The 23,824-nt window shown below is 42.7% G+C and overlaps 1 protein-coding gene across 2 annotated transcripts in view; it reads right to left on the bottom strand.

The window, feature by feature from the left end:
- Positions 1-22,784, bottom strand: part of Scn10a (sodium voltage-gated channel alpha subunit 10) — a 95,263-nt gene extending 72,479 nt beyond the window's left edge. For both annotated transcript variants that reach the window (XM_041676945.1, XM_041676946.1), the window contains exons 1-3: positions 22,515-22,784; positions 19,860-19,978; positions 15,932-16,012 (exon numbers count right to left, since the gene is read on the bottom strand). In XM_041676945.1, coding sequence (XP_041532879.1) covers positions 15,932-16,012; positions 19,860-19,978; positions 22,515-22,784 — 470 coding nt within the window. The remainder of the gene's footprint in view (positions 1-15,931; positions 16,013-19,859; positions 19,979-22,514) is intronic.
- Between the last annotated feature and the right edge of the window lie 1,040 nt (positions 22,785-23,824).

Genomic DNA, 23,824 nt, shown 5'->3' with positions numbered 1-23,824 from the left:
AAGATATGACATTCTAGAGCCTGTTGGGTGCAGTGAAAGCAGTTCTAAAATAAGTTTACAGCTATAAGTGCCTATGTGACAATGAGGGATATCAGAACCTAACGGCACATCTCAAGGTCTTAGGAAAAAAGGAACAAGCCTATCTCAAGAGTTGTAGGAGAAAAAATAAAGATCAGAGCTGAAATTAATTAAGTGCAAACTGAAAAATTTCCAGAAAAACAAATGAAACCTATTTTGTTATTTGAAGTGATAAAGCTGACAAAAGCTTATCAAAGCAATCAAATGAAAGGCCATAAGATAATAAAGTCAGAGACAAAAGGATATTACAGCATGGACCACAGAGACCCAGGTGATCACTAGGGATTTTAAAATATTTATTTGTGTGTACGTGTGTATGTATGTAGGTGTGTGTATATATGTGTTTATGTGTGTGTGTGTGCATGTGTGTGTGTGTGTGCATGTGTGTGTGTGTGTGGACAGACATGTGGAGTTCAGAAGACAACTTGCAGAAGTCAGATCTCTCCTTTTGTCATGTGAGTCACATCAGACTTGGTGACAAGCGTCCTTACCTTCTGAGTCAGCTCAGCTCCACGAGGGAATATATTCAAATACATTGAAAACTCTTGAAGAAATTGACATATTTCTAGAAACACAAAATCTAAAAATATAGAACTGGAAAGTTGTAAAACCTAGACAGATCAATAACAAGTAACGAAATTGAAGAAGGATTCTCCCAACAAAGCAGCCAGGACCAGATGGAGTCACCACGTGTTTATAGCTGAATTTTTCCAGGTGTTTAAAGAAAGAGAAGGAACGCTTCCAAGCTCATTCCACAAAGTCTGATTTACCCCGGTACTAACACTAGATAAAGACACAATAAACAAGGGAAAACTATAGGCTGGCATCCTTCTTAAACAGAGAGCAGAAATCCTCCATAGAAAACATGCAGAAATTCAGCAGCACATTAACAAGATCACACACAGTCATGTAGCTGGTGTGTAATGATGGCTCAACACCTGCAAGTCACTAAGTGCAACACAACCACCTCACGGATGCAGGAAGAAAACAACTCTGACAAAATTAAACATCACTTTGTGACAAAACTCTGTGAAGAACCCAGGAATGGGAGGCGCACTCTTCACCAGGGTAAAGGTACTTGACATCCCTACAACTAAAGCTATAACGAACAGGGCAGGGGATGGTGAGGGGAGGAACATTCCTTCTAAAGTCAGGAATGAGACAAAGCCAGCCACTATCCCCACTCCTAGTCAATGCATTTTCTATTTAAATTTTATTTATTATTATTGTGTATATGTGTGTGTGTATGATACATGTGTGTATCACAGTGCATGTGTTTGGAGGCCAAAGGACAACTTTGAGGATTGATTCTCTCCTCCCATTTTGTGGGTCCTAGGGATGAAAACTCCAATTGCCAGTCTTGCACTGCAAGTGCTTCTATCTGCTGGGCCATTTCACTGGCTCCTTAAGATATTTCTTGAAAGCTTTGCCAGAGTGATATGACAAGAAAAAAATAGAGATAGAAATACAGAATTAAAAAGTCACTCTATTTGCAGATGATATGATCCTGTATCTAAAAGTCCAAAAGATTCCGCTAGAAGCCTTTAGCTCTGACAGACACTTTCAGAAAAGGAGCTATAAGCCAGCAGACAGATATCACTTCCCTTTATACACAGAACTGACAAATTCACTGAGCAAGAATCTGGAGTGAAAATCCATTTGCAATACCCTTCTCAATAAAGTACACAGTAATAAACCTAAGCAAACATGGGAAAGACTTCTATAATCAAAATTAGAAAACATGGAAGAAAGAAATTGAAGACGATATTAGAAAGTGGAAAGACCACCCATGTTCATGATTTAGCAAAATTTATACTGTGAAAATGGCCATATTGATGGATGATACCCATGTATTCAATATCTCTCATCAAAATTTCACTGATGTTCTTTCAGAGCTAGAAAAGGAAATTCTTGAAATTTGTTATGGAAGCACAAAAGGTCCCATATATGTAAGAAAATCTGGTAGGTTGGGCCAAGGGAGGATGCTCTGCCAACAAAAACAAAAGCAACCTTGTAGGAGGAGACACTTGTTCGTCCTAGCCACCCAGAACTGAAATAATCACACAGAAACCATATTATTTAAATCACTGCTTGGCCCATTATCTCTAGTTTCTTATTGGCTAACTCCTACATCTTAATTTAACCCATTTCTATTCATCTGTATATCACCATGAGGTCGTGGCTTACCAGCAAAGTTTCAGCACGTCTACCTCTGGCTGTGGATCCATGGCAACTCCTTAACCCTGCCTCCTTACCCCAGCATGCCATTTAGTTTTCCCTGCCTACCTAAGTTCTGCCCTATCAACAGGCCAAGGCATTTTCTTTATTCATTAACTAATAAAAGCAACACATAGACAGAGGACCTCCCGTAGCACAACCTGGGAGGTATGACTTCAAATTATGGAGCTCTAGTAACAAAATTACAACATAACACTGACAGAAAAACAGGCAGACCAATGGACTCAATTAGAAGACCCAGGAACAAACCCACATAGCTCACACCTACTGACAAAGACACCAGAATTGTACACTGGAGAAGGATGGTACTTTGAACAAGCAGTACTCAAAAATGGCAACACACAAATGTACAAGAGATAAACTAGCTCTCTACATCTCACCCAGTGCATAGATCAACTCAGAATGTACCAAAAGGTCACAAGGGAAGACTAGACCACTTGAAATTGCTACAGGGAAACAGGGTAAAATGCTCTAAGATACAGAAGAAGGCAAGGACTAAAAAGAGCCCCACCGATGGCAAGCCGTAACAAATGGGGTTAAATAAAATCAAAAGACCCCTGAATGCAGAAGAGAATGCCAACAGACAGAGAGACAGCTGAAGGATGGGGTGAATCTTTGCCAACTATAAATCACACACAATAACATCACCAACAATGAAAACTAAAATAACAGGAACTAGCAATTACTGGTAATTAATATTCCTTAATATAAATGGGCTCAACTCACCTATAAAAAGTCACAGGCTAACAGATTGTATATGAAAACAGAATCCATCCTTCTGCTGCATACAAGAAACACACCTCAACTTCAAAGGCAGACATCGCCTCAGAGTAAAGGGTTGGGAAAAATTTATCAATCAAATGAACCTAAGAAACAAGCTGGTGTAGCTGTCCTAATATCTAACAAAATAGACTTCAAACCAAAATCAATCAAAAAATACAAAGAAGGCCATTTCAATTAGTCACAGGAAAAATCCATCAAGAAGAAATCTCAGTACTGAACATCTATGTCCAAAATACGAGGGCACCATCACATGTAAAAGAAACACTTCTAAAGCTTAAATCACACATTAAACCCTACACACTAATAATGGGAGACTTCAACACCCCACTCTCACCACTGGACAGGTCTGTCAGACAGAAAATTAAGAGAGAAAAAAGGGAACTAACAGATGTTATGACTCAAATGGACTTAACAGACATCTATAGAACATTTCATCCAAACATAAAAGAATATACCTTCTTCTCAGCACCTCATGGAACCTTCTCAAAAACTGACCACATACTAGGTAACAAAGCAAATCTCAACAGATAAAAAATTGGAATAACACCATGTATCTTATTGGATCACCATGGCTTAAATTAGAATTCAACAGCAACACTAATTCTAGAAAGTCTACAAACACATGGAAATTAAACAATGCTCACTCATATCAATGGGTCAAGGAAGAAATAGTGGAAGAAATTAAAGACTTCCTAAAATTCAATGAAAATGACCATACAACATACCCAAATGTATGGGACACAATGAAAACAATGTTAAAAGGAAAGTTCATAGAACTAAATGCCTACATAATGAAGTTAGAAAAATCCAACACTAGTGAGTTAATAGAACACCAGAAAGCTCTAGAACAAAAAGACGCAAACTCACTCAGGAGAACTAGATGGCAGGAAATAATCAAATTGAGAGCTGAAATCAACGACAGAAACAGAAAACAATACAAAGAATCAATGATACAAAGAGTTGGTTCTTTAAAAAATCAACAAAATAGACAAACCTTTATCTAATTAACCAAAAGGCAGAGAGAAAAATATCCAAATTAACAAAGTCAGAAATAAAAAGGGGACATAACAACAGACACAGAGAAAATTCAGAGAATTCTTAGGTTATATTTCAAAAACCTGTATGATGTGGGACAATTGTCTGTATTCTGTCAATTATATTTTAAATAAATGCCGATTGGTCAGTAGCCAGGCTGGAAGTATAGGCGGGACAACCAAACAGGAAGTAAAGGTGAGTTGACAAGAACAGGGGAATTCTGGGAAGAGGAAAGCTTGGTCTGCAGTCTTGGCCCAGCCACAGAACAAGCAAGATGTGCCTGCCTTGCTGAAAAAGGTACTGAGCCATGTGGCTAACATAGACAAGAATAATGGGCTAATAAAAGTTATAAGAGTTAATAAGAAGCCTGAGCTAATGGGCCAATCAGTTTATAAATAATGTAGACCTCTGTTTGATTTCTTTGAGATTTAACAAATGTAGGAACCAGGCAGGACAGAAACCCTGACAACACCTGTACTCCACAAAATTGGAGAACTTAAAGGAAATGGACAATTTTATGAATAAATAACACTTAACAACATTAAATCAAGACCAGATAAGCAAATTAAATAGACCTATAACTGCTAAAGAAATAGAAACAGTCAGCAAAAGTCTCCCCAGGGGGAAAAAAAAAAAGCCCAGGACCAGATGGTTTCAGCACAGAATTCTACAAGATTTTCAAAGAAGAAAATACCAATACTCCTCAAATTATTCTACACAATAGAAGCAGAAGGAACACTGTCAAACTCTTTTTATGAGGCCACAATTACCCTAATACCCAACCACACAAAGACATTACTAAGAAAGAGAATTACAGATCAATCTCACTCATGAATATTGATGCAAAAATACTCAATAAAATACTGGCAAACTGAATCCAAGAAAACATCAGAAAAATCATCCACCATGATCAAATCAGTTTCATCCCAGAGATACAGGGATGGTTCGGCATACGAAAATCTGTTAATATAATCTACCACATAAACAAGCTGAAAAATAAAAGCCACATGATCATCTCATTAGACACTGAAAAAGCCTTAAGCAAAATACAACATCCCTTCTTGAAGAGAGCAGGGATACAAGAAACATACCTAAACATAATAAAGGCAATATACAGCAAGCCAACAGCCAACACCAAACTAAATGGAGAGAAATTCACAGTGATCCCACTGAAATCAGGAACAAGACAAGGTTGTTCACTCTCTCCATATCTATTCAACATAGTTCTTGAGGTTCTAGCTAGAGCAATAAGACAACAAAAGGAGATCAAGGGGATATAAATTAAAAAAGAAGAAGTCATACTCTCACTATTTGCTGATGATATAATAGGTTACATAAGCGACCCCAAAATTTCTACCAAGGAACTCATAAACACCTTCAGTAATGTAGCAGGATACAAGATTAACTAAAAAAAAAATAAGTAGCCCTCCTGTACACAGATAAAAAATGGGTTGAGAAAGAAATGAGAGAAACATTACCCTTCACAATAGACACAAATAGCATAAAATATCTCAAAGTAACTCTAGCCAAACAAGTGGTAGACCTGTATGACAAGAACTTTAAATCTTTGAAGAAAGAAATTGAAGAAGACACCAGAAAATGAAAAGCTTTCCCAGGCTCTTGTAGGTAGAATTATCATAGTAAAAATGACAATTTTACCAAAAGCAATCTACAGATTCAATGCAATGCCCATCAAAATCCCAGCAAAATTCTTCACAGACCTAAAAGAACAATACTCAACTTTATATGGAAAAGAAAAAAAAAACAGGATAGCCAAAACTATCCTGTACAATAAAGGAACTTCTGGAGGCATCACAATCCCTGACTTCAAACTCTACTACAGAGCTACAGTAATGGAAACAGCCTGGTATTGGCATAAAAAGATAGGAGGACCAATGAAACCAAATAGAAGACCCAGATAGCAACCCACACAACTATGAACACCTGATTTTTGACAAAGAAGCAAAAAATATCAAATGGGAAAAAAGGCATATTCAACAAATAGTGCTGGCATAACTGGATATAAACATGTAGAAGAATGAAAATAAATCCATATCTATCATCATGTACAAAACTCAAATCCAAATGGATACAAGACCTCAACATAAAGCCAACTACATGGAATCTCATAGAAGAGAAAGTGGGAAGTACACTTGAACACAATGGCACAGGAGACCACTTCCTAAATATAATCTCAGCATCACAGACACTGAGAGAAACAATTAATAAATTTGACCTCCTGAAACTGAAAAGCTTCTGTAAAGCAAAGGGCATGGTCAACAAGATAAAATGGCAGCCTACAAAATGAGAAAAGATCTTCACTAACCCCACATCGGACCGAAAACTGATCTCTAAAATATACAAAAAATTCAAGAAATTTGTCATCAAAAGAACAAATAAGCCAATAAAAAATGGGGTACAGACCTAAACAGAGAACTCTCAACAGATGAATCTAAAATGGCTGAAAGACACTTAAGGAAATGCTCAACATCCTTAGCCATCAGAGAAATGTAAATCAAAACAACTGAGATTCCATCTTATACCTGTAAGAATGGACAAGATCAAAAGCACTGATGACAACTTATGCTGGAGAGGTTGTGGGGTAAAGGGAACACTCCTGCATTGCTGATGGGAGTGCAAGCTGGTACAGCCTGTTTGGATATGAGTATGGCAATTTCTCAGAAAATTAGGAAACAACCTACCTCAAGACCCAGCAATACCACTTTTGGGTATATACCCAAAGGATTCTCAATTGTACCACAAGGGCATGTGCTCATCTTTGTTTATAGCAACATTGTTTGTCATAGCCAGAACCTGGAAACAACCTAAATGTCCCTCAACTGAAGAATGGATAAGGAAAATGTGGTACATTTACACAATGGAGTACTACATAGCAGAAAAAGATAATGACATCTTGAAATTTGCAGGCAAATGGATGGATCTAGAAAACATTATGTTGAGTGAGGTAACCCAGACCCAGAAAGACAATTATCATATTTATTCACTCATAAGTGGCTTTTAGAAATAAAGCAAAGAAAAACCAGCCTACAGATCACAATTCCAGAGAACCTAGACAACAATGAGGACCCTAAGAGAGACATACATGGAGCTAATCTACATGGGAAATAGAAAAAGACAAGCTCTCCTGAGTAAATTGGGAGTATGGGAACCATGGGATATGGTAGAAAGGGAGTGGAGAAGAAGGAAGGGGAGCAGAGAAAAATATATGGCTCAATAAAAACAATTTAAAAAATTTAAAAATTAAAAAAACAATAATCATTTGTAACAAAAATCTTAGTGCAAGTCTGTCATCTCAGTCCGACTTGCACTAAGAACCCCGAGTGTGCCTGGAAAATCATGCTTTCTTGCAAATGAGGAAATACTTCTTCCAAAGTCTTCCCTGCAACCAACTGTTTTCCAGAACATGGGTATAGCAAGTGAAGGTCCAGGCTATGAAAGGACTCCTTCAGTGACTGTGTGAGCCTGGGGTTTGAGAGGAGGGCGAAGACGGGTATAATACTTTTCCTTGGTATGATTTCATCTCCTCCTGATTCCTCTTCTAGCACATTCTTCCTCTTTAGTTTATTGTAAACATAAGAAGAGATTTAAAATGGGCTCTGTGTGTCTGTCTTGCCCCAAGCAGACAGGCAGGCAGGCAGGGAGAGAGGGAGGGAGCTCCCATTAGCCCGCAGAGACTAGCACATAGCTGATGTTACAAAGAGGCACAATGGGAAGCTAAGAAAAGAGAAAGGCTTGTGTCTACTGGGCAGATTGTGTCAAGGACAAGGCTAGTCCCTTGGCTTCTGAGTCTTGACTGGCTACAATTTCTTTCCTTCCTAAACAAATAGTGTGATCTGGAGGAACTGGGTCTATCTCAAGGATATGCATTCCTTTCCCTGGGTCCTTCCAGCTCACACCCCAAAGATCAGAGCTACTCTGTTGTTTCCACAAGGTTGAGGGTACTCAGCCTTGCTTTGGGCTAGAACAGGGAGAGCTTTGTATCTTTGCAAAGTGTGTTTATAAAAGAAGTTGTGTCAACAGTTCAGTGTGTATGGAGTCTAATAGAGAATGTTCTCAGTGATTCCTGGGAATGAAAACTGACATAGCTTTGGAAAGTGATTTGGCAATATTCTAAAAACTAAAACTGAGTGACTGAGTAGCTCAGTTGGTGGAGTGATTGCTTGGCATGCAGGGCCCCAACTGAGCTCAATCCCCTGCGCTGCATAAACAGGGTGGGGTAGAAAGAACATGCATTCAATCCCCAGCACTCAGGAGTTGAGTCAGGCCAATCAGAAATTCCAGGCCATCCTCGTCTACACAGAGGGTTCAAGGCTATCCTGGAATGCATGAGATCCAGTCTTATAATAAAATAAAATAAAAAGGTGTATGTTCCTTGGCCCAGTAACTTCTACTTCTAAAAACTCATCTCTCAAATTTTGTTGCATTAGTTGTACAAAGATATGTGCACAAGGCTATTCATCAAAGAATAAATCATGACACAAAAATATAAGGATTCTTATTATGATTACGGTTATCATAGAAAATAGTTCAATTTCACCTCTTTCATGCTGGTAAAATCTATCCATTCAATTTCTACTAACCAATTGCTGCTGAGATTTTTAGTGAGATTTCATTGAATCTATAGATAAATTTGGGCAGCACTAACAGTTTAATAATAGTAATCTTCTCATCCATTATCACAAGATATATTTAAATTTATGTAAGTACTTTAAAATTTCTCAATAATGTTTTTTCATTCTTTAGTACAGAGGTCTCGGGAATAGATTTCATAGCACCATTTGAATCTATTAGCCCCATTTTGTGATTTATCTCTTCTCCAGTTATTAATTTTTTCTTTCTGCTTGCCTTTCATTTATTTTATTCTTTCTCTAGTTCTGTGCCAGACGTTCCTACCTTTACTGATATTAAGATCCCACACTGTTCAACTGTAAATGACCTCCTGAGAACTGTTCTTCCCCCTCTAGGCTCTGATTAAACTCATTTGTCCCCAGAGATTCTGCAGTTTTACCCTGTAGCTGCCTTTCGTTCAAGAGCTCTTGAAGAACAGCTTTAGCACAACCTAGTGAAAGGCTTCCTCCTTTCCTTCCAGTTTCCTGCCATTTTCTAACTTTATGGCAGAATGACAAGAGAGTTCGCTATTTGTTATTGTTATCTGTGGAACCAATGGGATTGGGTTTTGTGGTTGCTGTTTGTTTTGTTTTGGAGTGGGGCTAGCATGAGGTTAATGCTTATGGTCTTCTGGCTTAATCTCCGAGCGACACAGTGTGGAATGCATTTCTCCATTCCTATCCCCTCTCCATCTTTACAGATTTTTTTGTACTTCATCAATTACAGGCAGAGAATGCGACTTTCAGATCCTCCAATAGCTCTACATACGCATGCCCACATTCTTCAGTTTGTAAATACTGTTCTTGCGACATTCATTGCGAAGCTCAGTCTTGCTGTTGTATTTAGCGTTCAGAGTGTCATGCTTGTCTGGCCTCCTGCTCTTTGGTGTAAGTCTACTTTCTCTGATTCCAGCTAGCTTTCTGTCTGTCCTTCCTTACATCTTTGCCTGTTCTTTGTACTGTTTGAGACAGGGTCTTATGTAGCCCAGGCTGGCCTTCAACTCTGTGCTCCCTGCCTCTGCTTCCTGAGTGCTGGGGTTTTAGGCATATGTTACCAAGCCTAGCATTTCCCTATTCTTTTATTTAAACTTTTTATATCTTTGTGTGTGTGGGGGGGTGTATGCCTATGTGTGCAGTTGCAACATGTGTACATATATGTACACCAAGGCCAGAGGTGCACCTCAGCTGTCCTCCTTTGGGAGCCACTCAATTTGTTTAGAACAAATGCAAAAATCACTAAACAAACAGCAAACAGACAAGCAGTAGGGCAGAGATGGTACATGCCTTCAGTCTCAGCACTCAAGAGGCTAAGGCAGGAGAATCTCTGAGTCTAAGGCCAGCCTTGTCTACAAAGTGAGTTCCACGGCAGCCAGGGCTACACAGAAACCCTATCTTGAAAAACAAACAAAGCAAGCGTTTATTTTAGCCATACTTGCTCCCCCTACCACTCCCCAACTTGCAGAAGTGTGTTTTCTCTTTCAACTGAGCAGGTTCTGGGATGAAGCTCAGTTCACGGGACTTGGCACCAAGCATCCTCCGCACTGAGCCATCTTGCAGGCCCCTAGAACTCTTTGGAGTTTCTCCCGTTAGAGAAGCAGGCTTACATGGTCTCTCCCCCATGTCCCGTCTTCTTGCTCCTCCTGGGATTTTACTGTTTATACCTTGTCAACTCTAGAGCTTTCCAGGGGTAAAATGCCAGGATCTCATCTTTCTCCACCTTCGAGAAAGCCAGTCTGTTCAGGGCTTTGCCATTCCTTTGCCCACTTCTGGTCTCCCAAGCTTGTTGTGACATCATTGTCTCTGTATTTCCTTACCTTCTCCCTTTGTTCTTATGTTTATGCTGCTTAAATCAGTGCTGTCACCGCACTGGCATTTTGAGGGTAAAGCACATGCAGCCTGTCTTCCATATTTAACCACAGTCCCCAGGTTACTCCCGAATGACTCACATTGAGAAGGAAAATGCTTGCCTTACAAATTCTGAAGGGCAGAAAATCTAATGCAATATCATCTCAACTATATACAATATGAGTCTCATAAGTTACTTAGGCATTATATTCTGGTTTATATTTTTCAGTGTTTGCCATTTTACGCAGTACTCATTTATTTTTGAATTATTATTATTATGATTGCTACTATTTTGTTTTAAGACAGGATCCCACTCTAACCCAAGCTGGCCTGAAACTCCCTATGCAGACCAAACTTGCCTTGGACTTATCACCATCCTCCTGCCTCAGCCTCTTGAGTGTTGGGATTACAGGTTTGTTTGTGCTCAGACTTCAGGTTATAAATTGTGTTGCTTTTAAAATGTCTCACATGCACATCACAAACAAGCATTACCGCGTGGGCAGTGACGTAGTCCCTGGAAAGCAAAGGCTTCGCTAGTCCGGCTAGCTGCAAGGCAATGCTGTCGGCTGGATGACTTCAGTGACAGAAACTAATCCCCTCATGACTGGAAGGCTGAACAAGGGAGGCCCTGGTAAGGGAAAGACTGGAAAAGGTCCCCTTCTTGCACTGTAGGTGGCTGCCTTCTCCTGTATCCTCCCAGGGCATGGAGAGCAATTGGGTTTTTCTTCCTTGTAGAGTATAGAAGTTCAATAGCTACGCTAACCCTAACCCTGGTGACCTTACTGAGGCTCTCCTTGAAGGCTCCCATTTCAACATGGTAACACAAGAGGTCAGGGCTCATACCTTATGAATCTGGGGACAGAGCACAGATTCTGTATGACTGTTTATGCCCCCAATAGAATGTCTTGACTATGTGCAGTCCCTACCCGATAACATTCTCCTGTCTCGGAGCTCCTCTCCACATATTTTGCATTTTCACAGTTATTATTTCTATTTTGAACGCCTATTATGCTACGATTTGAATGTGTCTCTTCAAAAACGTGTGTTTCGACCAGGTGTGGTGACAGAAACCTGCGATTCCAGCACTGACCCAAGGTTTGAGGGGTGCTGCCAGGAGGATGAGGGCTTCAAAGCTAACTTGAGGTACATAGCAAATTCAAAGCCAGTCTGGGCTTCATGAGACCCCGTCTCAAGACAAAACAAGACCTATTTTGCAGACTTAACTGCCCAGCTCATATATTTAAAACCCTTTCTTACTTGTTTACTCATTATCTTTTGTGTGTGTGCACCCATATACACACATGGGTGCACGCATGTCGTAACTGAGTGGAGGTCACAGGACAGCATACAGGGGTCAGCTCTCACCTTCCACGGTGTGGATCCCAGGGACTAACCCTTGTCGGGCTGGGCAGCGAGCATCTTTTAAACCCCAAGACACGTCACCAGCTCCTAGTTCATATATTTTCAAGGTGGGTCTTTGGGAGGAAACTAGGATTAGACGAGGTCATGGGAAGAGGCCTTTGCAGCGGCTTTACAAGGAGACCGAACTAGGCTGCTATGGTTATCATTTCTTACTGTACTGTAATGCTGCTGATGGCTCTTACCAGAGGCCATGCAAGTGCTGGCGCCATGCTCTTGGATTCCCTGTTCTGCATAACTACTAGTCGGTAAATATGATTTGCAAATTACTAAAGCCTCTGGCACTTTGTTATAGCAAGAGGAAGTCGACTAAGTCAGTTCCTAAGTAAAATTGCCTTACTGACCTTCACATTTTGTGTAAATGGAATCATAGTATAGAATCCTTTAGTTTGGGTCAACAATCTGTGCGTAAGACTGCTATGGGATAATGCTCTTGTACACTGTAAAGATTTGTTGCTCATGTTAGTTTAATAAAATACTGATTGGCCAGTAGCCAGGCAGAAAGTATAGGTGGGGCAACCAGACTAGGAGAATTCTGGGAAAAGGAAAGGCAGAGACAATCATCCAGATGCAGAAGAAGCAAGATGAGAAAGCCTCACTGAGAAAAGGTATCAAGTCACGTGGTTATACACAGATAAGAATTATGGGTTAATTTAAGTTATAAGAGCTAATTAGTAATAAGCCTGAGCAACAGGCCAAACAGTTTATAATTAATATAAGTCTGTGTGTTATTTGGGACTGAAGGGCTGCAGGATCAGGTGGGACTGAAACTCCATCAACACAGGACTCATTCCTGTTCTCATATGGACTCATGGTTCATCTACATTCATTGCTATAAATTATCCAATTAAGAATATAGCAAACATTTAATACACCGAACAGTTGCGTATGTTTGAGTTATTTCTGCATTGCTGCAGGTTGTGTCCGTAGGCTTCCTCAAAGCTGGGTTTTGGGATGAGTGTGGGCACCTGAGTGCAATAGAAGAGCACAGAGTGTGCACATCCTTCCCTTTATTAGCAGCCACTGGTATCAAAAGTTCTCCAAATCTGAACACTCCCTACCACCAGCATAACTGCTTCCAGTACTCCATATCTTTATAGATACTTGGAATGGTTGCCGTACAAGCATTTTCCTTACGTGATGAGTGCCTAGTCATCTCCCACCTCAATAATTTTAATTTTGCCCTCCTCAATAAATTTTTTTTTAGGAATTTCCATGAGTTAATAAACCACTTGGAATTTTGCCTGTTCAAATTTTATCTTGCTCAAAATGCATGGACTGCCATATTTTTAAGTCTTGAGTTTTGGAGAGGGTTCAGAACTCTGGTGGGAGTTCCTTAGAATTGCGCTGGTACTGGTGTCTTTGTTCTCTTAAGAGCTGACTTCCAGGGACTGGAGAGATGGCTCAGCCGTGACAAGCCCTTGATGCTCTTACAGCGACCCTGGGTTCGGTTCCCAGCACTCACATCAGGCAGCTCACAACATCTGTTACTGCAATTTCAAGGGATCCTTTGTCCTCTTCTGGCTCCTGTGGGCACCACACTAGGGTGTACATATGTATGCATCTACATGTATGAAATAAATCTCAAGTAGTTACCTGAAAAAAGTTCTTAGTTTACCAAAGGGCATCTGTCCTTTTCCCTACTTGGTGTTTCCTGTATCATCTGTAAGAAAACTTTCCCTCCCCTGAGGTCATGCAAGTTTTCCTCTGGCCTTTGTTTCCCTTATAAAGGTTTTATACCTTTGTATTTCACAAGGAAAGTTGGGGGCTAATCTACCGGGAACTGACTCTGGGGTTCGGTGTGCAGTTAGCTATGAAGTTTATTATGTTAGGGTCAACTAACTCTTCACACTCTTACCACAGACTGACCTTCCCTGCTGTTCTGTGGAGCCACCTTCATCACAAATTCAATATCAGCACGCATACACACATGTGCACACACACATGTGCACACACACATGCATAGTACGCATGCATGCACGCACACACTGCTCTGCTTTGAGTCTGGCTAGCCTCGCAGCAATGGCTTTGAAGCCAATTTGACCCCAGTGGGGCAATTGCTCCTCCCCTGTTTTCCTTCCTCCAAAGTGTCTTGGCTATAATTTACTCTTTGTGTTTCCACGTACACTTTAGAGTCTAAATGCTTGTTGAGACTGATTGGGAATAACACTACATTGATTACTCATCTGTGCACGTTCTTCAATATTGAGACCTGCAGTCTAACAACATAGCATTATCTCCCCATTTGCTGGGTTTGTTTCTGTAATTTACTCAACGCCCTGGTATTTTTATTTCTAGAAGCTTGATATTTTGAAATGCCAGTGTAAATGATAATTTGAAAATTATTTTATTTCCAGCTTGTAGAATGCTGTTACATACATACATAATTGGTTGATGTATATTAATCCACACAGCTATCTCGATGCACAGTCTTATTAATTCTAGTAGACTAAGATCTAATTCACTAATTATTTATGTGTATAGATGTGTGTCTTCTGTGTGTGTTCAAATGCACATAAATGCAGGTTCTCCTGGAGGCCACAAGAGGGGGTTGGGTTCCCTAGAGCTGCCCTCCATGGGCGCGTACACTCGTGCATGTGAGCACAGACTGGGCAGTTGTGAGCTGCCCTTGTGAGGACTGGGAATCCAACTCTGATCATCTGCAAGAGTGGCAAGGTTCTTAGCCGCTGGGCCAGCCTCTGTCTTTAATAGATTCTCTAGGCAACACTGGATATTTTGTGTACTCTGGATCATGTTCTGTAAAGTGTGACATGTTTGGCAGGCTTCTTACTCATGTACTTTTCTTTTCTTATTCTTGCCTTACTACACTGGCCAGAACCTCCTCAATGAAGCTGAACTGATGAGACTAGAAGTCTCTGATATTTATTTTCTTTCTTTCATCTCAAAGAGAGAGATTTCCATGCTCGCAATTACGTTTGATAAATGAAAACCCTTTTTGGAGGATACTGCTTTTTGAAGAATTAATGCTTTTTTTTTTTATCAGAGTGTGATCATTTTTTTTCTGTTTTGACTTCTCTCAGAGTTTTGACATCATGAGCAGAAACTGAACTTTATCAAATGGCATTTCCAGAGTCAGTTAAAATGGCTACACGATTTCTCTCCCTTTCCTAACAGAGATGGGGCATCGTTTTTATTGTGGCATGTGCTACTTTTAAAGATAGCAAGAATGTAAGGGGGGAAGAGAGAGAGAGCTTTTCAGAGACCCAGTTGTTACGTCTGAAGGCTTGAGCAAGGGCAGGGACACCTTCCCAGCTGTGGTGCCACATCTGTTTTCAGAGAACTCTTCTGTTCTCAAGCAATAGAGGTTTCATGTATCAACCAGGGACACAGGCAACCTAGAAATGCTGCAGTCCTTTTGAAGCATCTGAGCTGGGATACCTACCCACCTCAGCCATGGATCATTCTGTGAACAGATCCCAGAGCTGCCATTCATAGCCCTTTTTTCTTTTGCCCCGCCTCTTCAAGTGTAGGCCTTCCCTGCACCCCATTCTCACATGCTTAGCTCATGTGTGTCATGTGTGTGTGCATATGTGTGTGCGCACGCGTGTGTAGCCGGGAGGACTCATCTGCCCAGGGCATTGAAGTCTAATGACAACAGACCTTCTTGGCAACAGAGTTTTGAATGGCATCCATAAAGTTCCACTGTGGAGTCAAGGTTGAGAGCTACTAATCTACACTGTCCTGAAGTTCAAAACTACACATGTGCTTAGGAAAAAGGCACGCCGAAGAAACCTGACCATTGCAAAGTCAAGTAGGCAACAGAATTCAGACTTATCAAGGTAAAGACTGGCGAGACAAACAAACAAACAAACAACAAACAAACAGAGGCCGCTAAGAAAGCGAGGACAGCAAGAAAGCACAAGAGAGGTGGCGACTTTACTCACTCGATTTTCTCCGCAAGATCGCTTTGGGTCATGCATACACAGTTGAACAAAATCGTGATGGTAATGAATTTGGAGAACCAGCTGTGAGGCCACGTTAAGGACAAGTGGGAGTCTCCATCTGCCCTCAGCCCCCTTGGGTCACCTTGCTGCCGGACGTGAAGCTCGTGACTCAGCTAACACCGGCTTTCACGAGGGCTGAGTGCCTGCCCATCTGAGAAGTCTGTCTTTATTATCAATAGTAGAAGCAGCTCTGATAGCAATAACGAGGGCGTGGAATATTGAACCCAGGGCAGCTTTCATCACTTACAGCTAGGATCTGAGCAAAAGGCATGATGAGTCTTCATAGCCTTTCGGAATCATGCTGTGTCATGCTGCCCGGTAACCATAGTTACCAGGTAGACGTTATTACTGCTTATGAAAATCACTTTAGTTAGATTGTTTTCCTAAGCTGAGCTCAACCACACTGAAGTAGTGGATTCTGGGTTGGGATGGCCAAAGCAGGCCCAGGAAGTGAAATGCTGGCTCTGGAGGGATATTCCAAGGAGAATGAGATGATACACGCCAGAGAGAGGCTCTGAGGAGTGGAGCCTTGATAAGGGATACTCAAAGGGGAGGGCGGCTTTGAAAGGAAGAAGAGTGCGCAGGAATAAATAAACGGAGTTAGAGTGAATCTAAGGCAGACCTCTCCTGGGCAGACGGTGCCTCAGGACTGGAGGAGTTAGTTAGACTGGAGAGTTAGAGAGAATCTAAGGCAGACCTCTCCTGGGCAGACGGTGCCTCAGGACTGGAGGAGCTCCTAAGTCCCTTCCTAAGGAGAAACCGCCGTCCCAGAGAGAAGTGTTACCCACAGGGTAAGGATGGAATTTGTCCCTCATCATTTCAGCTCAAGCAGAAATATTTAAACCCATCTTAGTTTTCTGTAAACAGCTTTCACGTTGTTATTCTAGATTTACTTAGGAAGACATTGGTCTGAATAGGGACGTTCTACCAATGAAACCACATTTTCCTGCTGATTGACAACTAAGAATTATGTTCACATGGGGGAGACTTAACTCGGGATGGAAATTTAAATTATATCTTCAGTTCTGCAGATCCTTACAAGTTGCGTGATATCGCATGTCTGTGAAGGTATTCACAAAAATGGGATTGGAATTACAATTTTGATCGAATCTTGCTTGGGGCTGTAGTCACCAAACTGATTAAAATTAAGTATATCTGTGCTCACTTTGTGAGGGGGAGACCCCTCACCAGACCTCTGTCCAGTGTGACTCCATCGGGGAATTAGTCATTCGTCAGATCTCAAGACGAAAGACCATGCATTGTCACTTGGCTATTAAGAGAAATTTAGTTTCTAATTATCTGTTATTTACTTATCTCAACGTAATTTAGCTGTAATCCATGGAGGATGGTTTGTGCGTTGACTAATTCTCTTTATTTGAGATTTCCGTGACACTGTTTTGATCTTCCTTTAGAAAGTAAGAAGCAGTTTTGATGAACAGTGCAACTCTGACAGAGCTAGCTGAAGGAAGAATGTTTAAAATCTTGAATCTCAGATACTACTATTTTAAAAGTAAAAGCCCTCGCTTTGTTTCACGCAGAACAATATAATTTATATAGTGAATAAGCAAGCGATCATGATATGACTTGATATAGTTTTAAACAGAAGAAAATCTGGAGAAAATTCAGGTTACCAAACCCCAACCTGCAACAATTTAAAAAAAAAATCACTCTATAAAATGGGTGAAAGCAAAAGATGTTTCCAGTGACCAGTCACCTGATCACTCATGCACTGAAGGCCAGTGGAAATGAACAGAAAGCCCAACGTTCCCATTCATTGTCTCAAAGGAGGAACACGCTGAGGTCCTTCAGATGCAAAACTGGGTCTTGCTGCTTCAATGCCCAGAATTTGAATTCAGATGTGTTTTCCAAAAAGAAACATTTTACCCAAGTAGAAAAGGCCCACTGAGAGAATTATTACCTTACTCTGTGTCCATTCACTTTCTGTCTGCCTCTACGCTGAAGACCCTGCCCCAGAGATGCCGCAGGCTGGACCTGTGACCTCGGGACATTTATCAGATGCCTCTGTGTGTTGGTTTCATTATCTGTAAAATGGGGTTCTAATCCTTCATCAAGGCTTCTGTGCCCATGACAGTGTTGACACTTGGGAAGTAGTTAGCCACTGGGGGCCTGCTATTATCATGAAGTATTCTGAAGAATCTAAAAAATCTAAGATTCAATTCAGAAAGCAGAATTCCTGTTGGATAGCCACAAAGATAACCACAGCAAGAGAAAACGGGCTGTGCATCCTCAGGTGGGGTAGTTACAGAGTGAGCATGTAAATGGCTCTGTACCAGGCTTCCTAGCTCAGGTACCGTCGGCAACTTCCCAAACTGTTCCACAGTGACTGGGGTGGGATAGAGGAAGACAGAATCCCTTCAGGGGGCTACTGTCTGCCACGCAACAGGCCAAGGCTCTTCTGAACATGAATGTCCTGGAAGCCAACGTTGGATTTGTCATTGAGAAATACCAGTTTGAGAGACGCCTGGACGCCAAGCTCAAGTCCTCCTTTGTCTTACTGCTTTGGCTTGGATTGAATAAAAACACAGAACATAAACAAAACTGGAGGTGGCATCTGGTGCACCCCAAAGCAGCCAAGGTAATGCAGACCTGGGGACTAAGATGTTTGATTACGTTTCTCTGTGGCAGGATCCTTGGACAAACTGTATCTTTAACCTGCTGGCACTAAGAGTAACTCACGATACCGGCAGCGCCTCATGATTGGTGAGGTCCCATGGAAGATGATCAGGGCTCAGCTTGTCATGGCATGTTCTCTTTGTTGTCTGGGAGGCATTTCTTTTTTGTGTAATGAGCAATCTCCCCAGCATGGCCGAGGATAGTGTAGCAACTCATGCCTGTGCCTCTGGTCCCAAAGAGCCTGACATCTTATTACCTCACAACATAGGAAAAGCAGGCCATGTTTGATGGTAAGGCTGGGCCTGGGGCATTGGTAAAACTCACCTCATAAAGAAGACATTTGGTGAGGCTGGAGACATTTGTTCAGCGATTAAAAGCACGGGCCGCTCTTCCAGAGGACCCAGGCTCAATCCCCAGCACCCACACGGCAGCTGAACTGTCTATAACTCTAGTTCCAGGGATCTGATATCCTCACACATACATGCACACAAAACACCAACACAGCACATAAAATAAAAATATTTCTTTTAAAAAAGAGGACATTTGGGGTTGGATGTGGTTTTATATATTTCAGTCTGGTATCATAGTCATTCTGTTGCTGAGAATGAAGTGGAATTAGGATCCTCCAGTATCCTGGTTGATACTGAATGTTGGGATTATAGTCACGCACCATCATGTATGGTTTATATGGTCCTAGGGATTTAACTTAGGACTTCATGCATGTTAGGAAAACACTATCAGCTGAGCCTCGCAAGAAAAAACATTTCAAGTTGTGTTTCCACAGCTGTACCCAGGTGAGTTGGCAGTGACCCTGGTCTGTGTGAGCACTTCTTCTGTCTGGAGACTATTGGGGTGTGGGGGGGGGGAGTCATTGAGAACACAAAGATCACACACAGGGGCCGGCAAGATGGCTCAGTGGTTAAGAACACTTGCTGTTCTATCAGAGGGCCGGACTCACATCAGTTGGCTCACAAACGTCTGTAACTCCAGCTTTGAGGGAACGGAAGCCTTTTCCTGGCTTCTACAGGCACCTATGCACACAGGTGTGCACACATACACCCAACACAGACAAGATAGATTAAAAAACCCACAAACAATGCTCTCAGTGTGATGACGTCGCGGTCTCGGGATTCGTTGGCGGAAAGCTCCACTGCTAAGCTCTAAGAAAGACGCCAGACGTCACTGGCAGAGCCTGCGTCTAAAGCACGGAGGCGCACGCGCGTGCAAAGGATACGAGTGGACGGACACCTTGATGGCGGTTCTTCTGATCAGGTTGAAGGGACTGAAGAGAAACAGCGCCCGAGTGGCACTGAACCTGGAAATGGTCCTGCCTTTATTCAACACCATGAATGTCTAGAACAAAAGCAAAAGCGGACTGCGGTGAGAAGCCAGATCCTGGGCGGCCTCCTCTCAGGCTCAAGAGCAAGACCTGTTTGAAGAACCACGACCCATTGGCCGTCTAGTGGAGGTGCAGACAGTTAGAGAGGGCAAGAGAGTGGAGCCACATCCTCACCCACTCCACGGTTGACTGAGTACAGGGGAGAGCCCATTGAGAGGCTTCATGGACAGGCTGCTGATTCAAGGGCTGAACGTACCCAGCATTCCCGGAAGAGAATTCTGACCTCAGATGGCTGAGCTCAGTTGCATTTAATTCATTGTGTGTGTGTGTGTGTGTGTGTGTGTGTGTGTGTGTGTGTGTGTGGTGTGTACGCACGCATATGCATGAGTTGAGGGGGCAAGGGTCAACCTCAAACTCACTCCTCGGGACCCTTCCACTCTTTTTATTTTTGAGACAGAATCTCACAAGAGCCTTGTGAGGTGAGGTTTGTCAGCCAGTAAGCCCCAGAGATCCACCTGCCTCTGCTTCCAACATGTGTCCTAGGAATCAAATTAGATCCCTACGGTTGTTCAACAAGCACTTCACTGAGTCCATCTCCCCAACCCCAACATTTAACTCACTTCTGTCTAGAGGACCCTGATCCTGTGAAACCCCTACTTTCCACTGCCTGAACCTCGCTCTAAAGCATCTCTCAGTCCCTCCTCTGTTCTTGGGGAGAGAGAGGAAGGAGAAAGACATTGCCAAGTGCCTTATCTATTTACAAACTGCATTTGCAATGGCTTGCTCCAGCTCCTTGTCGTTGCTAAGCATGGACTTACCATGTGTTGGCTGCACAGAATGCCTAAGATGCAGCACGGGAGAGGAAACGGTCATTGGGCATCGCTGTAGACTGTTAGCTCTCAGCTTTTTTGATTTAAGACTCTAGTTTAGTGTGTGTGTGTGTGTGTGTGTGTGTGTGTGTGTGTGTGTGGTCAGTGTTCCCTAGCTGTAACAAAAAAATCATGGGAAATAAACCTAAAGGGAGGAAAGGTTTGTTTCCATGCACAGTTTCAGAGGTGTCTCTTCATTCATGCTTGCTTGACCTTGTCACTTTGGGTGAAACAGTTCATCACGTAGCAAGTCCACACAGAGGAAAAACATCCACCTCACAGTGCCAGGAAGCCAAAAGAGGAAGAGGAGGGGTCTGGGAACACTGACCCCCCCCAGACACACATGTACATGTATATATATCATGTTTGCATGTGTGTATACACCCTGTAATGGCCAGTATTGTCAAGATGACACAATCTAGAATTCCTCGGCAGAGTCTCAGTGAGCGGTGGTCTAGATTAGAGTCACCTGTTGGCATGTATGTGGTGGGGTTATCGTGCTAGTCAAGGCAGGAAGACCCAATCAGTGTGGGTGGTACCATCAGCAGGCAGAATCCTGGGCTGTGTGAGAGCAGAGAGAGAAAACTAAGTACTAGCATGCATGCATGCATTGCTCTTCTCTTCAGACTACAGGCATAATGTAGCTCCCTCGAGCTCCCGCTGCCATGGCTTTGCGACCATAATGGAGGGTAGCTGGGGTGAGGAGCTTTAGGGAAAATTTAGGGAAATCTTTCCCCTAAATTGCTCATGTCAGAGTATTCTATTACAGCAACAGGGCAGAAAAGTAGGAATATGCCATATTCTTTTCATTTTTTTTTTTTTGAGACAAAGCCTCTCTGTGTAACCCTGGTCATCATAGAATTCACTTTTGTAGGCCAGGTTGGCCTCAAACTCACGGAGATCTGCCTGTCTCTGCCTCATGAGTGCTGGGGTTAAAGGTGTGCACCACCCCCACCAGGCTCACATACCATGTTCTTTTTTGTGTGTTTTTGTTTGTTTGTTTTTGTTTTTTTAAGACAGGGTTTCCCTGAGTAACAGCCATAGTTGTCCTGGAACTAGCTCTTATAGACCAGCCTGGCCTTGAACTCACAGAGATCTGCTTGCCTCGCAAGTGTTGGAATTAAAGGCATGCTCCACCACTGTCCAGCAACATGCCATGTTCTTAAGAAACTTTAAAAGCCAGAAACACATAGGCACACCTTCCAGTGGCTGTTGTTGATGTTACTCCCTTGGTTACCACTCACAAGACCAAGGAAGAAAGACATGATAGCTGACTATTATTTCAAGACAGTTTGTCTTCATAACCCAGGAGAGAGACTGGAAGACTCCAGGGGCTCCAAGATTACACTTTAGAGACTCCTGGCTTAGGGCATTCCTCTCTCGACTTCAAAATCACCGCTCTCATCTGCAAAGAGAGCCACCACCTCTAGAGGCCCTAGGCTAGGACTCGCCTGTGGGAACAAGCAACTTTTCAAGCCTGTTCTGCAGCAGCCGTCTGCTTTGGGGGTTTGGGTTTAGTTTGTCCCCATCACAAGTTCTTAAAGGTGCAGAGAGAAGGGTTTTGTCTGCCCATTCTTTAGTAAACAGCCACTTCTCTGGGGGTGAGGACTTCCTGGGCTGTGTGGGACTGAGGCCGGCTTGCCAAAAGCTAAGCACAGATGTTCCCAATGGCAGTTCTTACCCGGTGTGTGCTGTAGAACGGGTCTAGGTCCTCCAGGGGCTCCCCAACCAGTTCCGCAGGGAGCTCACCATAGAACCTGGGCAGCTGGTTGCAGGCTTTCAAGTCTAGCTGAGGCCTGGGCTTCTCATCCTGGCCCTTCTGCTCTCCACGCTTAGCTTTGGCCTTCTTGGCCGCACGGTGGGCCTCAATTTGCTTCTCGATCTCTGCCAGCGACTCCGGAGTGAACCGCCGGAAGGTAGTAGTTTCCACGGACCCAAAGGGGAACTCCATCTTCTCATTCTTCTTGGAGGAGAATTCACACTCTTATGGGAGGAAAATAACCAGAGAGGTGACAAGTTGCCCACTGGAATTCTCCCTTCAGTCACCCTCCTTGATTGCTGAAACAGCCCCCATCCTCGAGTCCAGCTCCTCACGTACAAGCCCGCCCACCATGGCCAACAGAATGCATCCTCTGCAGACCCGGCTACAGAATCCAGTCTCTGCTCCATATGCCCGAAGTCATTGTTCCCCCATCACTTTGTAACAAACCTCAGTCTGTTTGTTTCCCCTCAAAGCAGCTTTAGACCTTTGGTCATCTTCCCGCATCTCTAGGCTTGCCCGGCTACAGCCTGCCCCTGGCTTCACCGAAGACTCCAGCTCTTGATCCTCACCCTAAGCCTCACCCTTCTTTCTGACCACACATTTTATCTGCTGGTGTTTTTTTCTGTTTCTCACTTTCTTTGAACTTCTGTGAGCCTCAGTGCCCACAGCAGGAGAGTTTTTCCCATAACCACGTTAGATTAGACTTCCCCACTTAAACCCCAAGCCCAGGTCAATTTATGACCGTTGGATTCAGCTTTCTTTGAAATCTGGCTGCTTTAGCTCGAACCTGACAATAAAGATGTTCAGAAGTGTGGGGATCAGCTGGATTCCCTGGCCAGCAGTTTCCTCTAGTCTGAGATTTTAACTCTGTGCTCACTATCTCTGTCTCTTCATGGAGAAAGCCAATGGCCGTATCTTCTTGTTGCTGGAGATCACCAAATCTCTGGTTTACCTGTTCACAGGCTCTTTTCCTCCTGTTTTATGAGAGTGTCGCCCTCATCCCAGCCAGGGTCAGCTCCTGCCTTCCCCTTCGGTTCTTATCTCCTCCCCTTCCCTGTCCCTCCTTTCCCTGAACCTCTCCTTTCCCCAACCAGTTCATAGCAGCAGTTAGAGATGCTTGACTCTTTTTTTTTTTTCACTTTAACAATATATGTTTGGGGCTGGTGAGTCAGTTTAATGGATAAAAGTATTTGCTGAACAAACCTGGCAACCGGAGTTCCATCCCTGAA

This window comes from Microtus oregoni, unplaced genomic scaffold (genome assembly GCF_018167655.1).
Source record: "Microtus oregoni isolate MIOR12 unplaced genomic scaffold, Mior012 000028F_ref0000031, whole genome shotgun sequence".
In the NCBI taxonomy this organism is placed as follows: Eukaryota; Metazoa; Chordata; class Mammalia; order Rodentia; family Cricetidae; genus Microtus; species Microtus oregoni.
The sequence above is the reverse complement of the archived record's forward strand: the minus strand, read 5'-3'. Positions and strand labels throughout refer to the sequence as shown.